Source organism: Aulonocara stuartgranti, assembly GCF_965226115.1.
Source record: "Aulonocara stuartgranti genome assembly, chromosome: 12".
Lineage (NCBI taxonomy): Eukaryota > Metazoa > Chordata > Actinopteri > Cichliformes > Cichlidae > Aulonocara > Aulonocara stuartgranti.
Genome location: NC_138948.1, coordinates 27317883 through 27331239, shown reverse-complemented (window position 1 = coordinate 27331239; position 13357 = coordinate 27317883). Strand labels below are relative to the sequence as shown.

Below are 13357 nucleotides of genomic sequence, written 5' to 3'. Positions count from 1 at the left end.
ATTTTTAAACTTCTAACCCATTACACATACCATAATTCACCTCTAAGTCTCTTATGGAGGAAACTTTAAGTTATTCTTGCTTCACTCACTTAATGGCATTGTGTAACTTCTAGAAAAATACCAGGGCTTGGCATACGACCTGGTAGTAAGGGTTACCTATCCGGTTGTTCAGTGATGACGCGACGAATCCTACTTCCGGGTCTAAAGTAGTCTGCGTTTAATATGGCTTTTGTGTTGTTAACATGTTTAATGTTATGTATTTTCTTCTATTTGATCTCAAAAAGCTCCTAAAACAGTCAGCGACCACTGTTGACCTCCCTCGGCTTTTATTACCGCTAATCATTTATTTAAGCTCAGTTTTTAAAACCTTAGGATGTAACTACAGCCCAGCCCATGCAGCAGTATATGAATGACTAACCTCGTATTGTGGATGGATTATCTCAGTTGTTCTCCTGGCTGAAGTTTGGTCCTTTTACAGCATCCTGCCATGCGATTACATTTGTTCCTGACCACCGAGAACACTCACATTAACTTTTATCGAGTGGAAAAAAAGTTAGCTTGTTTATATTATGCTAACATAGCTGTGTCGCTAGCGGTCACGTAGCAAATCATTATATACCAGCTAGCCCAACTTCAGTAACCCTACAAACGTCACTGCTGTTTAGTTTTCTGTCTTCATTTATGCTGGAAGTGATAACAGAGCTGTACGTTTTAATTTGTTTCCAAAACCCCGCAGTCAGGACATGCTATATTGTATTTAGATAGAAGCTAGCGAGCTAACTCCCTGCTAACTTCTAACTCCGTTAAATGTCATAAATTCCGTTTTCATGGATGCCTGGATGTTAAACTCAATTGTTACACCTGGTAGAGCAGAACGCTGATCATTTTATTAAAGATGAAAGACTTTAGACAGTTTTTCAACTCTCAGTAATGCCATAGTGATTGTTTGATATATGGACCTGCAGCGGAGTTTAGACCCAGACACGGCTAGTGACGTCAGACTGAACAACCGGATAGCTGTTAGCTTGCAAGAAAATCTCTCCCAATGTAGTTGCAGCTTATAAAATTCCAGTAAACATCTGCAAATCAAAACAACACCTTAATTTGTTGTTTCACTGAAGGGAACAAGCCTCACATGGATGGGCATGAAACTGCAACACCATGCAATCGTCCAATTAGTTTTGCGTCTCTAAAAAATCTATATTATAGAGAAAAATGTCTGTAATTCCTGAACAGTTTTGTTTAACCCCTCTGCACCTCAATCACATCTTGATTTAATCATAAAGCTGTCCAAATACTTATGGACCTAATTGTGTTTCACCAAACAAGAAAAGAGCGTGACCTGCTGTGGGTGGAAAGTCCAGTCATAAGCACGACATAAATGTTTGTTCAACAATGCGGTGAGATATTTCAATTCAACCAACACTGCCATCCATAAAGCAATGCAGGGTTAATAAAAAGATATGACAACTAATCAAAATTCCGAGCGGCTGGAAAAGTCAGCATTCAGTCGTCCGTTAATAAATCTATACAGTTTTATTCCCAATTTGAATTAAACTGAAAAAAAAAATAGGCTAATCCTTCGTTATCATTGGGGTCATTCTGTCTCCACTTGGTGTGGCTCTTTCCAATTTGTGTGAAATTGAGGGCTTTGGGGTTAAGAGGAGAATCTGCAGGCACAGATAGCACGTTGCAGGATGTGCCAACCGCCAGCCTTGCCCCTGTTGGCCGCGGTGACATCACAGAGTGCCACAAGGAACAATGACTCAGTATTGCCACAAATTCTACGCCGTGACTGGACATCTCTAACCCTCACCCGTCATCAGCTCACTGTCCACTCTCATGAACGCCCTAGGCTTTCATGAAGACCTCAGGCTTCTGGACAGCAAGAGAAAAGCGTCACGTGAAAATACATCTTTGCTGCATCTGCCACCGAACATCAATATCTTTGCCAGAGCCATAAAGTCAAGGAATTTTTCTTTTCCTTGTCTTCCACTGACTCCGTTCACTCAAGGGGCTTCATTAAGTTACAGCCACTCCTGCCAGACTAACTACACTGATTGTACTCCGAGGTGGCCATTACTTTCACACTGATTAGGAAGCAGTGATTGTGTCAAGACTGATTGGGGACGCACACATACGTTGGCATTCCAATTACACCAAGTACCATCTAGACAATGGTCAAAGTGTACTTCAGGTCATTTGCATTTAACTGAGTTGCAGTGCATGAACAAATGATCATTCTGTGGAGCAATTTTCCTTTTTTTTTGGTGTGTAGAAGGATTGTCTTCAAAATCAAAAGCATCACAAAAAAAATAAAAATAAAAATTCAACTTATTTAATGAGCACCACACATTTGAAAGTGACTTTAAACTCTATTTCACCCCAGTTGCCCCAATTTGAATGCACACTGTGAACACTGTTTATGTAATATTTCTCTAGTGGGTGACTTTGTAATTGAGCTACTGTATCTAACATTTCTGAACTGCATTTTCTCATTTTTAGTCCCTCGACAGCACCTTTGTGCCAATAAATAATCATTTAGCAACTATAAGTCACTGCTGTCAGTAATGAGAACGAAAAACAGGAAAATATGTGCGACTTTTAGTCACATCCATGCTGTCGGTATCATTATTTTGAAATTTGACTAAATTTTAGTCAAAGTTAGTCACCGTGGCACTGCACTGTCTAATGTCAAGCTAAAGAGAAAAGGAGGAACATGAACAACTTTACAGATAATAAATATGCTGATAAAAATTTTTTATTATTATTTATTTATCCAAAGAAAGGCTCATATCAGGCTTTTTGTTTGAAATTATGAAAGGTGCTGTCACCCACCATAATTCATTCATCATGCAGCTTCATATTGGTTTTGTGTCACAGATGAGAGCGCACAACAAACTTGCTGGCGTGTGTTGTTCCATCCACAGACTACGGTGATTATACAAAAACAGAACGAACTGCTCAAGGGACAAAACTAATATGTTTTAAAATTAAAATTCTGTGGTAGTTTAGAAAGCGCCGTTCGGCATTCTGCTGCATGAGCGCACCGCTCTGAATCACAAAGAGTCGCACAGGCTCCTATTTTAACATAATCTCAGCAATCAATCAGCTACGCCACAAAGAAGTCAATGGGCCTTGACAATATGTACCTGTCAGATCATTGCCTCTAATGCATTAAGGTCTGGTGCATCTGATAGGCGGCGACATCCCAGCGTACAACCGAGAGCCAGAGTCTCTCAGATATGGTGACAGGCTTTTGTCCCGCCACCTGCCCGAGAGCATTCAAATCAAATATGAATAACCAGCCAGAGTTACAGAAGTGTTTTTATACAAACAAAGAAAAAAAAATACAGTAAAAAGTACATATAATAAATGTCTGGTGGATATATAGATATATATATATAGATATATATAGATATATATATATAGATATCTATCTAGGGGTGCCAGTAGCAGCTGGATAGCATAGTGGTTAGACTACACGCCTTTGGAACAGAGGATCGCAAGTATATATATATATATATATATATATATATATATTGAGTTTGTGACTGAACAAATCTCTGCTTTTTTCCCCAATTTCCTATTTGCACTTGCAAAGAAGTTGTTGAACATGTCCATATTGTGTAAGCCTTAATGCAGGATATATTACACAGATATCTAATATTGTGTGATGCTGTCTCCCCCCAAATGCTCCTGGGCTGATGGAATTTTATTAATGCATTGAATATAATAACATAATCAGCTTCTTGGTCTGGTGTGTCGGAATATCTCATGATTCAGGAGCTTTCACATAACCGTACATAGTGCAAAAAAAAATTTTTTCTCCCCCTTCCCTTTCATGTAGAATAAAAATATGCACCTACAATGATAGGATGCAACAACATTTGCAGTAAGGAGACAGGGCTACGGTAGAAAAATGAAAATGCATTGTGAATTCTAAGGGATGGTATCTGCAAGGAATAAAACGTCCAATCATGATAGCATTTAGACACTTGAGCAGACCTTGTGGGGTAGTTTCTTCGCACCCTTAGAGTCATAAATTGTTTAAAAATGTCTTGTAACATTACCCTGTTGGCTTTGCATTAAAGCCCACTGAGTAAACCTACAACATCGAGGCATATGTTTGCTGTTGTTTACAACGTTTTAGAGAACAGAGGAACTGAATACTTTTTTTTCCAAGCGAATGAATGAAGATTTTTAGAGGATGTGTTAAGTATCTTCTTGGAGCTTAGAGACTACACTCACCAGCCTCTTAGTTACACCTTGCTAATGCCAGGTTGGACTCCCTTTTGCCTTCATAGCTGCCTTATTTCTTAACGACACAGATTCAACGAGGTGCTGGAAACATTCCTCAGAGATTTTGGTTCATATTGAGGTGAAAGCATCACACAGTTGCTGCAGATTCCATGGTAAGAGTCTCCTGTTCCACCACATCCCAAAGGTGCTCTATCGGATTGTGATCTGGTGACTGTGGAGGCTATCTGAGTGCTCTTAAACTCAGTGTCAAGTTCAAGAAACCAATTTCAGATTGTTTGATTTTTGCGATATTGCGCATTGCCATTACCAGAAGACAGGTACACTGCGGTCATAAATGGTCAACAACAATACTTGGGTAAGGCTGTGGCATTTAAACAATGATCAGTTGGTATTAAGAGATCCGATGTGTGCAACAAAAATATCCCCCACACCATTACAGCTTGAACTGCTGATAGAAAACAAGACAGATCCAGGCGTTTGGGATATTTACACCAAATTCTGACCCTGCCATCCAAACATTGCAATAGAAAAGGACCTGTTGGACCAGATAATGTTTTTAAATCTTCTACTGTCCAACTTCGGTGATCTTGTGTGAACTGTAGCCTCAGTTTTCTATTCTTAGCCGTCATGACCGACACCTGGTGCATTCTTCTGTTGCTGTAGCCTATCTGTGTTCAGAGATGCTCTTCTGTATGCCCTGCTTCTAATGAGTGGCTGTTCCTGTGCCTCACTATCTGCTCGAAGCAGTCTGGCTATTCCCCTCTGACCTCAGGCATCAAGAAGGCATTTTCACCCAGAGAAATGCTAGACGTTTTCTCTTTTCAAGACCATTTTCTATAAACCCCTAGACACGGTTGTATAGGAAAATCCCTGTAGATCAGCAGTTTCTGAAATACTCAGACTAACCACTTAAATTACTTTTCTTCCCCGATTCCGATGCTCAGTTTGAACTTCAGCAGGTCCTCTTTCGCATATCTACATGCCTTAACGCACTGAGTTGCTTTCATATGATTAGCCGATTAAGGTGAATAGGTGTACTTAATGAATTGGTCGTAATCCCTTTGATTGTTATGTCTAGAGGATGGATTACAGCCGCATTCTGTAAACAAATGCATGACAATACATCCGAGTGGAGGAATCCTGATGAATTTGATGACCCTCTGGATTTAGTAGTATACAAGAACGCCTTTAGCAAGAGGACAAAGTTTATACTTTTCCAGCCAAATATCTCAACATCCACATTGATATACTGGTGCAAAATGACAACCAGGAATTCACACATGTTGTTGTTGTCACTGCGAACTATCAAAGGGTCAGCGAGGTCATGTGCATGTCAACGAGCTCAATCCTAAATTAGTTACCGATGCAGCTTTAGCCCGTCAATAATGACAAATTCTTTTATTGACAATAAAAATAAGTGCAACAGTTTGTAGTTTCCCCTCGTTTTCACCACTCTTAGTGTCGAGCACACGGTCTCACCGTGACCTTAGCCAACAGAGACACTATTCAACTATTCACCGATGAAAGAAAACAAACACAGCATCAGCATGTTCATCGCACATTCACATCCCCTCTTTTTAAAAGCTTTTACACAGGTTTCCACCATTCGCCTCCCCAAATTATGAAAATTGATTGAATGCGAGATCACAGCAGTTACAAAGAGCCAATTAAGCAGGGCAGATGTGCTTTGTGGAAATATTACAGGACATTAGTCTGATGTTTTTGAACTTGCAGGGGCAAAAACCCTCTTTTGACTCAGTGATTGGAAAGCTGCATGCCTCCCACACGCACTTTAAGTATAATGAGCGTAAAAGAACAGTACGAGGGATTTAGATGACAGTCCACCTACTCAGCGCGCTTCAAAAAATGGTCATTAAGCAAACAAAGGTGCAGATTTTGACACACAAACGTATGGCATAAATCACTCGCGAGTGTTGGAACTGAAAACCACGGGGAGTTTAAACACAGCTCATGTCAAACTACTACTGTGATTTTCTTTTCCTTTCTCCTTCCATGAAGGGAAACCACGGAAACCACCCAAGCCACGCCAAATTGGATTTGAGAGAGGGGGGGGGGGGGTGACGGCTCTTTTTATCAGTGTCCTCTGTTGTAAAATTCAAGCGACTTTGTGCACCACAGCAAGAGCGATGCACAGATAGCCTTGATGAAGAATAAATACAAAAAATTAGAAATTAAAAAAGCCACTACTGTTCCTTTCATTTCTTTCTGATCTCTAAATCAACACCACAACTGATGAATGGCAGCAAAAAAAGAAAAAGAAATGACATTAGGGGGTTTATCCAGCGCATGGCCACTTAAGACATACTCATTTACTTCAATATGCTTTGGTTACAAATATAATTAAAAAGCTGTCAAAGATCTAAAACAAAAATCTTTTCAGTGCAGTGGAATCGAAGCTGACATGAAAATATCCACCCGACTGTTGATGAAATCAATCCTTTTGCTTGAGTGGACAATGTGTTCAATTCCACGTCAAAACTCCAGCTGAATTTCAATCAGACAGTGTTGAGCCTAACGAAATGAGACACAGACACATGAAAGGATCCAGACAAACACATGCCACTCACAATTTAGCAGCACAGCTTAAAGACAAACATAATCAGTCCATCAATCAAGCCGCGAATGCTAAAAATTGTTCTCCATAAAGACTGTATTTCACCTCTCTGGCTCATTTTTTTTTTCTTGACCGAGGACATGAATTGCAGGGTTTACAGGACTGCCAGGGGCAAAAGAAGTAGAGCTGGATGTGTGCCACAGCACTGGGGCGAGGAACCACAGCAGTGGATGTTTCTGAAGACAATCACAGATAAAACCTCTCCACTGAGAGAGGGTTTAAGAATCTCGGCTGGGTAAGTAAATGTTCTGAAATAAAATTTCTACAGAACGACTTCAATCGTCTTGATGGAGATGCCGAGGCATGAGGACAGACACATGGCAGCAACAAGAGACAGCATGGGCTGTGTGCTTAGTGCTTAAAGATGTAGACCAAAGGCTATCCTTGCTTGATCTCCTTTGGATCTTGTTAAGCTCAAGGATAAAACTAAAGGAGGGAAGATTGAAAATTCTTCTCAGGAATCCCACTGAGGTGTCCCACTGGAACGCACCTGGTGGCTTCAATTAAAGGACGGGACACTTGTTTTGTATGTTTTTTATTAACAAAACATACAAAAAATGTTAAGTCTCCATCCTTTTATCATAATAACATTTTATTCTGCAGATTTGCTTTGAATATTCTAGGGCCAGGAAACTCAACACCCTGATATAATTTGCAGTTGTTGAAACAAAGGGTTTTTATCACAGTCACACTAGAACACCAGGTTTCCATCCCTAATCGTGGCTTATTATGCTGCGCAGACATTTTTCTAGCACGGATCTGATCCTCTCATTTCCTGGAGTGTGTTATCAATTTTCATCACTATTCACAGTAAGAAGCTGTGTCCTGCAGGTTTATGACACACAATCCTCAATTAGGATCACACTGTGTAAGGCCTTAGCACATGGCAAATATTATTACAGTATACTTCAAGCCAGTGAGCCAGCACTGGAAAGAGAGGTGCTGTTACATAAGAATAATCCTCATGAGCTCCAAGATGTATCACCGAGGCGCACATGCACAATGGACCTCTAAGATGCAATTTTGGAAAGATTGTTTCTGGAAACTATGACCTTTAATTCTGCAGGAAACCAGCGCAAGTGTTTCTTAGACCATAACAGATACACTGCCGGCTGCAGATTCTATGTAATTACAATAAGATTGTGATTCTAGGTCTTACTGCAGTGAACAAGGATTGCATATTCATTCACTGAAAAATGTGTTGTTGTTTCTTTCATTTGCACAAGAAAAAAGGGAGGAAAAAAAGTTTTGCTTTTAATTAAAGACATGCCGTGAAAAACTCTTCTTTTGGGTATGCTGGAAAGCTGCTAGAGCCAGGCATCATCTGGAGAAAAAGTCCCATTGGAGGACCGGTTAAAATTTCCAGATTGCATTTTAGTTTAAACCCTTTTCCCACAAGACAGAAGGGATTCATTAGCCAGACCACCAGCTGCCTTCAGATCTATATATCCTGGCCGCCAGGCAGTCAAAAAGGAAGTTGCTGTTCTCCTCCCAGTGGCACTAATTGACTGATGCAATGTGGAAAATGACATTTAAATCATCTTTTTCTCCCCCCACCAAGAATCCATATAAAACGCAGAAATTCCTACTAAAAACATATTAAGTGACACCTCAAAGAGATTGGGACTGATGTTGTGAAGCTATATGAAGAGCTCTCATCAATGCAACTCTCCTAAGTTTTCCCATGAAATAAATATGGGCTTGGAGATGAATTTTATGTAATAACTTAAGTCAAGAGTCGATACAACCCCAGTGCTTCTGTTGCACAAGATAATCCTTGTCATGTTGAAATATTGATGAGATAAGTGTTATTTAAAGCCAGAGCTGCTCTGGGTTCATCGTACAGGTGCAGAGCCACTGCAGCGAGGTCTTCGGAATCCATAATATATGACTGAACACATCTGAACTGAATTCTTGTTGGGGAATGTAAGCGTACACGCAGATGAGACAAGCAGGATGTTCGCTACCCTGCATCACCGTGTATCTCACGCGGTCCCCTGTGTGACAAAAATCACGCTACTTGGCTCCAGTTCGTATTAAACTTACTTGAAATCTTTGTTTAACAAAAGCCTGGCTCCTCAGTCGGCACAGTGGGCGTAAAGACACATAGGCTAAAAGGTTTAAAATGCTTACCTCCCAAAAGTAACACCACCGACTGAAGCGCAAGGATGTGCAACATGTTTCTCTGAGCCGTTAAAAAACACGAATTCCCCCAAAAATTAGTGCGCAAGCCGATGCGTGTTAGTTCAAAGAAGAGCATCCTACGTGCAGTGTGGTTTCTAAAAATGAAGAATGAAAACACGTCTTTTCATGCTGCAATCGTTAGTTTCCAAACGCTGAACAATCATAGTTCGAGTGAGCAGTTTTGAAAGTCTGATCTACTTGTTTTTGTCAGGAAAATTCAAGAACTGAAGAGAAAGAACTTCAGCTTTGCTTCGGTCTCTCCAGCATTTTTCTTTTTAGAAGAGATAACGCTTAGATTACTGGCGAAAGACCAGTTATGACACATTTTCACAACGATTTTGTGTTTGTTTTATAGCGGGGGTTTTTTTATCCCAAGAAGCGCAGAAATCCTCTGTCCTCAGACGGTCAGTTTTTCCAGCTCCCTTCTTTCTGCATCACCGGGCTCCTGAAGCTGGCTGTAGTGCGTAAAGTCCGATACTTTCCGTCCATCCTCGTGTTAAGGCGAATTATCTAAAAGTAGAAAAGTTCAAGTCCCGGCATAGATCAGCGTACATCCACACCCAGACAGCTTTTCGTGAAGTCCTGAGCCAGAGGAGAGCGCGCAAGAGGTCCGTATTCAGCGTTCAGCTTCCACTTCTAATGACACTTTGGCACCAGGTGATTCATATATTCAGCGAAAGTCCGGATTCAAGTCATCGTTCTTCTATGTTTATGCAGACAGACTGCAGTTTGTGGAGCTTACGCATTGTCACCCCGTCCAATGCGCGTCGAGGGGACCAGAAGGAAAGACATAACAGACACAGAGCGGGGGCGTTTGGCGCTCCAGGAACATCATATCATTGATGCCGGGAGTAAACATATTTTAATTCATCACTTTTGACCAGCTGAGTTTGCATTAAAGCATCTTCCTAAAACAACAACACCGAAAAAACTAATATGTTCACCCTGTCAGTTTTAAATCAAAATCAGACAGTTGCACGTGTGTTAAATAACCAACACGTCTGGTGACGTCGCTGCCCTTTGCGTGCAAAAACAATGATTTTAAAAGTTGTCATCGGACATTTCGAATTTATTGGATGATTGCGCCACTTGTCAGGCACCAGCGACCCTGTGCGGCACGAAGAGTGAACTGAAAAACTTGCGCCGCTCGTGTTTGATAACGCAAACCTTTAACGCTTCGGGTAATTAATATTAAAATACAATTACGAAAAAAAGAAATGACAGTGGGTATAGAAAAGTAAAAAGCACCAGTCTGATGACATCATTCGCGGTATGGTGTCTGCATCCTGAGAGAGATGCACTCAATCACCGCAGTAGGCTCAGATATGGCTGCAGTGCTCACCGAGTTTCTCGCTCCTTTGTTGTATTTTCACACAATTTCCAGTGAGCCATCTCCATTCATTTATTCATTCAATTTTCCATACTTATTCCCATTCAGGGCCACGAGGAACATATATTCAGCTCCACCACAAATGGCCCTTTTCTGCAGAGCCATCTAATATAATAAAGATTAGAAATTTATATATATATATATATATATATATATATATATATATATATATATATATATATATATATATATTTCCCTGCAAGCAGTCCAGCAAACAAGCATGTGTTGACATATCAGTTCCAATGCAATTTGACTTAGCAGTATACAGTGCTGGTGTTATTTGACATTGCTTTTGTTCCACTTCCATTGATGGGAACATAATTGCGGCTGCCAGTGAATTCATTATAATTGCAACCCAGAAAATGAACTAAAATATGGATTATTACTGTAATCTGGTAATTGATTAAACCATGAACCCCACAGCAGTTTTTTCCCCTCCCTCTCTAAGCAGATTAGACGGTGTTGTGAAGGAAAGATAAAGAAAAATCCATGAAGACTAAATAGAGATGTATGAGATGACTCACCAACAGTGCAGTCATTCGTTTCCACAAGATGCGTTTCATCACTGTCCCTGCCTGTAAGTGCTGTGATCGCTGTAAAGTAATACCTATATCACTGATTTTCATTTTGAGTGTGGGAAAAGTGTAGTTGTGGCATTTTTTTAAGAAACAAAGAGAAGCAACACTTATTATTCAGTCAACTCTAACATTACTCGGGTGCAGTTTATTTTAAAGTTTATGACATTGTATCTCAGCTCCACTTATTTCAGGTTAACTACTAAGTTGAGGTCTACAGTGCAAGGTCTAAATGCACAAGAAATCATTCTCAAAGAAAACTACAATACTTTCATTCACACACAGCATATAGCTATTGTAGTCCTGGTTATTCTGGTTTGGTGCTGTGAGTGTTCTGTGCAGGTACCAGAGAGTTTGAAACATCTTTCAGCACTAAATCATTGTTAAAGCTTTTGTGTTAAGTCGCCCGTTCTGGTTCACTTCAAATTCCATTTTTGCTTATGGAACTGAGACTTTACTTCCTTCTTAATGCGTGCAATTTGATGCTGGAAAAAAATTCACTCTGGTACAGCTGCAAAAAGCATTAGAGGTACAGGGAACAAAAGTGTTGATGTAGAACAGTCACTTCCCTAGCTGTAGCTGTAATGGTGGGCTGGAAAAGCACTCACACAAATGCTGGTAGCTGTCCAAAAGTAACCCCCTTCTAGGACCTGACACTCACTTAAATCCCTTGAAGACCACGATATACTGAGGTCTGTTCGACGGCTGGAAATCACAGGGTGCACCAGACAGACCCCGAGTGGCTTCGGTTACATCGTATATAGCTGTGCAAGTCATTAAATAAGCAGAGCCCCTGTCGGTTCTGCACATGGTAAGTCCATTTCCTGAGCTAAAATGACCAAAACATTGACTGCTGTGAAAGCTCACATACTATCCATCTCTTTCCAAAGGTCGATAAGGCACATTTGATTTGGAAAACCGGAGTTTTCAAAAGAGGCAGCGCTATTGCAGGCATTGTTTAAAGAGATGTCTAAGAGGGAAAAATACGAGCGATTTTGTCTTGACAGATGTGCCGTTTAGACCTCTCTGAGGACAGGTCTTAAGACTTTGATGTCTGCAAAAAGGTCTCAACCCTTTGATGTCTTGAAAAAGATCTGTAAGCTTTCATAACTTGGAAATAGACCCAAGACTGAAATGCCAGACACGTTTAGATACAACAAACTATATTTCCACTTTCAGTTACCTGTCAACGCATTTGACTTTGGAATGTTAAGCAGTTTTGTTTCCTGTAATGGCACGGCTTTTCTGCCAAGAAGAAGGGGAAAAATACTTGCGGCTATATAATATACAGCACTGTGCAAACATTTTATATTCTAATCCATCACGCAATACAATTCAAGTCTCACTATAAGATTCATTCTGCAGCATGACGGCCCAAAAATACCACCAGATTCATAAACAATCATCGTTGTGAGCCAAGAAGCAGAAGGAAAAGCCTATTACAGATTGCATGACCTCCATGACGTCATGAAGTCAGTCTGGAATCACCCAAAAAAAGAAGCAAATTAAACAGCTCAAAATCCACAGAAGAACTGCAGAAAAACCTTCCTGCCAAGTACCATAAACCTTTACCTAGAACTGCTTTAAAGGCAAATGGTTGCCTTCAGTTTTTTTCTATCCGCAGCACTTCTTTTTAACTTAATTGACACATAAAACTAATTATAGTAGACTCATTTTGCTTTCAGTGCTTAAAACTTTTCCAGACTGTACCAAACAGAGAAGTTGAAGCAGACTGTATCCTTTTCTTCTTTTCTTTTTTTGACATTGTCACCCTGCGACCTGCAGCCGGTCCCCTGAGATATGGACTATTCTGTCCTCTGCATTATCCATAATGAATTGTCCGTTGTGTCTTCTTTTTGGGTGGTATCCTTCATTCATGACCTTAACCTGCCTCAGCAGCTTGTCCTCTAGTCATTTGGTCGACAGAAGGCCCAAATTCATCACCACCTTTCATTCTCATTCTCTGGCCTATCTGATCTATGATAGCATTTATAATAACTGCTGCAGAATGCCCCGTCACCCTCTGTGCCTTGCCCACTCGTGGCCTGCACAGATTACCACCAGCCATTCAGAGACCATTAAAACTGTATTTACTTATCAGCCTCTCTGGGGCTGTCACTCTGTTTTCAAGACTGATGCCCAAAGAGTGACCTTCAGTCCTGAACAGGTCACTAGCCTCATTTGTCCTTTATTTGCTGCCTAAACTCTCCTGAAAGCAATGTTTGTGCCTCACAATAACACAAATCAAGAATTCAGTAACTGGAAATAGAACAAAGAAGACAAAACCTTATGCTTCCTATATTCATTTTT

General features: G+C 40.4%; 1 protein-coding gene across 4 annotated transcripts in view; it reads right to left on the bottom strand.

Moving 5' to 3' along the window:
* The window catches only part of LOC309719642 (transmembrane protein 132C), a 173856-nt gene extending 163804 nt beyond the window's left edge, over positions 1-10052 (bottom strand). For 2 of the 4 annotated variants that reach the window (XR_014280273.1, XM_082555910.1), the window contains exon 1: positions 9032-10052. Coding sequence is in view for 1 of the 4 variants with exons in the window: in XM_082555910.1 (XP_082412036.1) it covers positions 9032-9158 (127 nt within the window). In the remaining 3 variants the exon portion in view is untranslated. Of the gene's footprint in view, positions 1-418; positions 1010-8944 lie in introns of those variants that run through there. The other 2 variants (XM_082555912.1, XM_082555911.1) reach the window with 2 other exon arrangements.
* Between the last annotated feature and the right edge of the window lie 3305 nt (positions 10053-13357).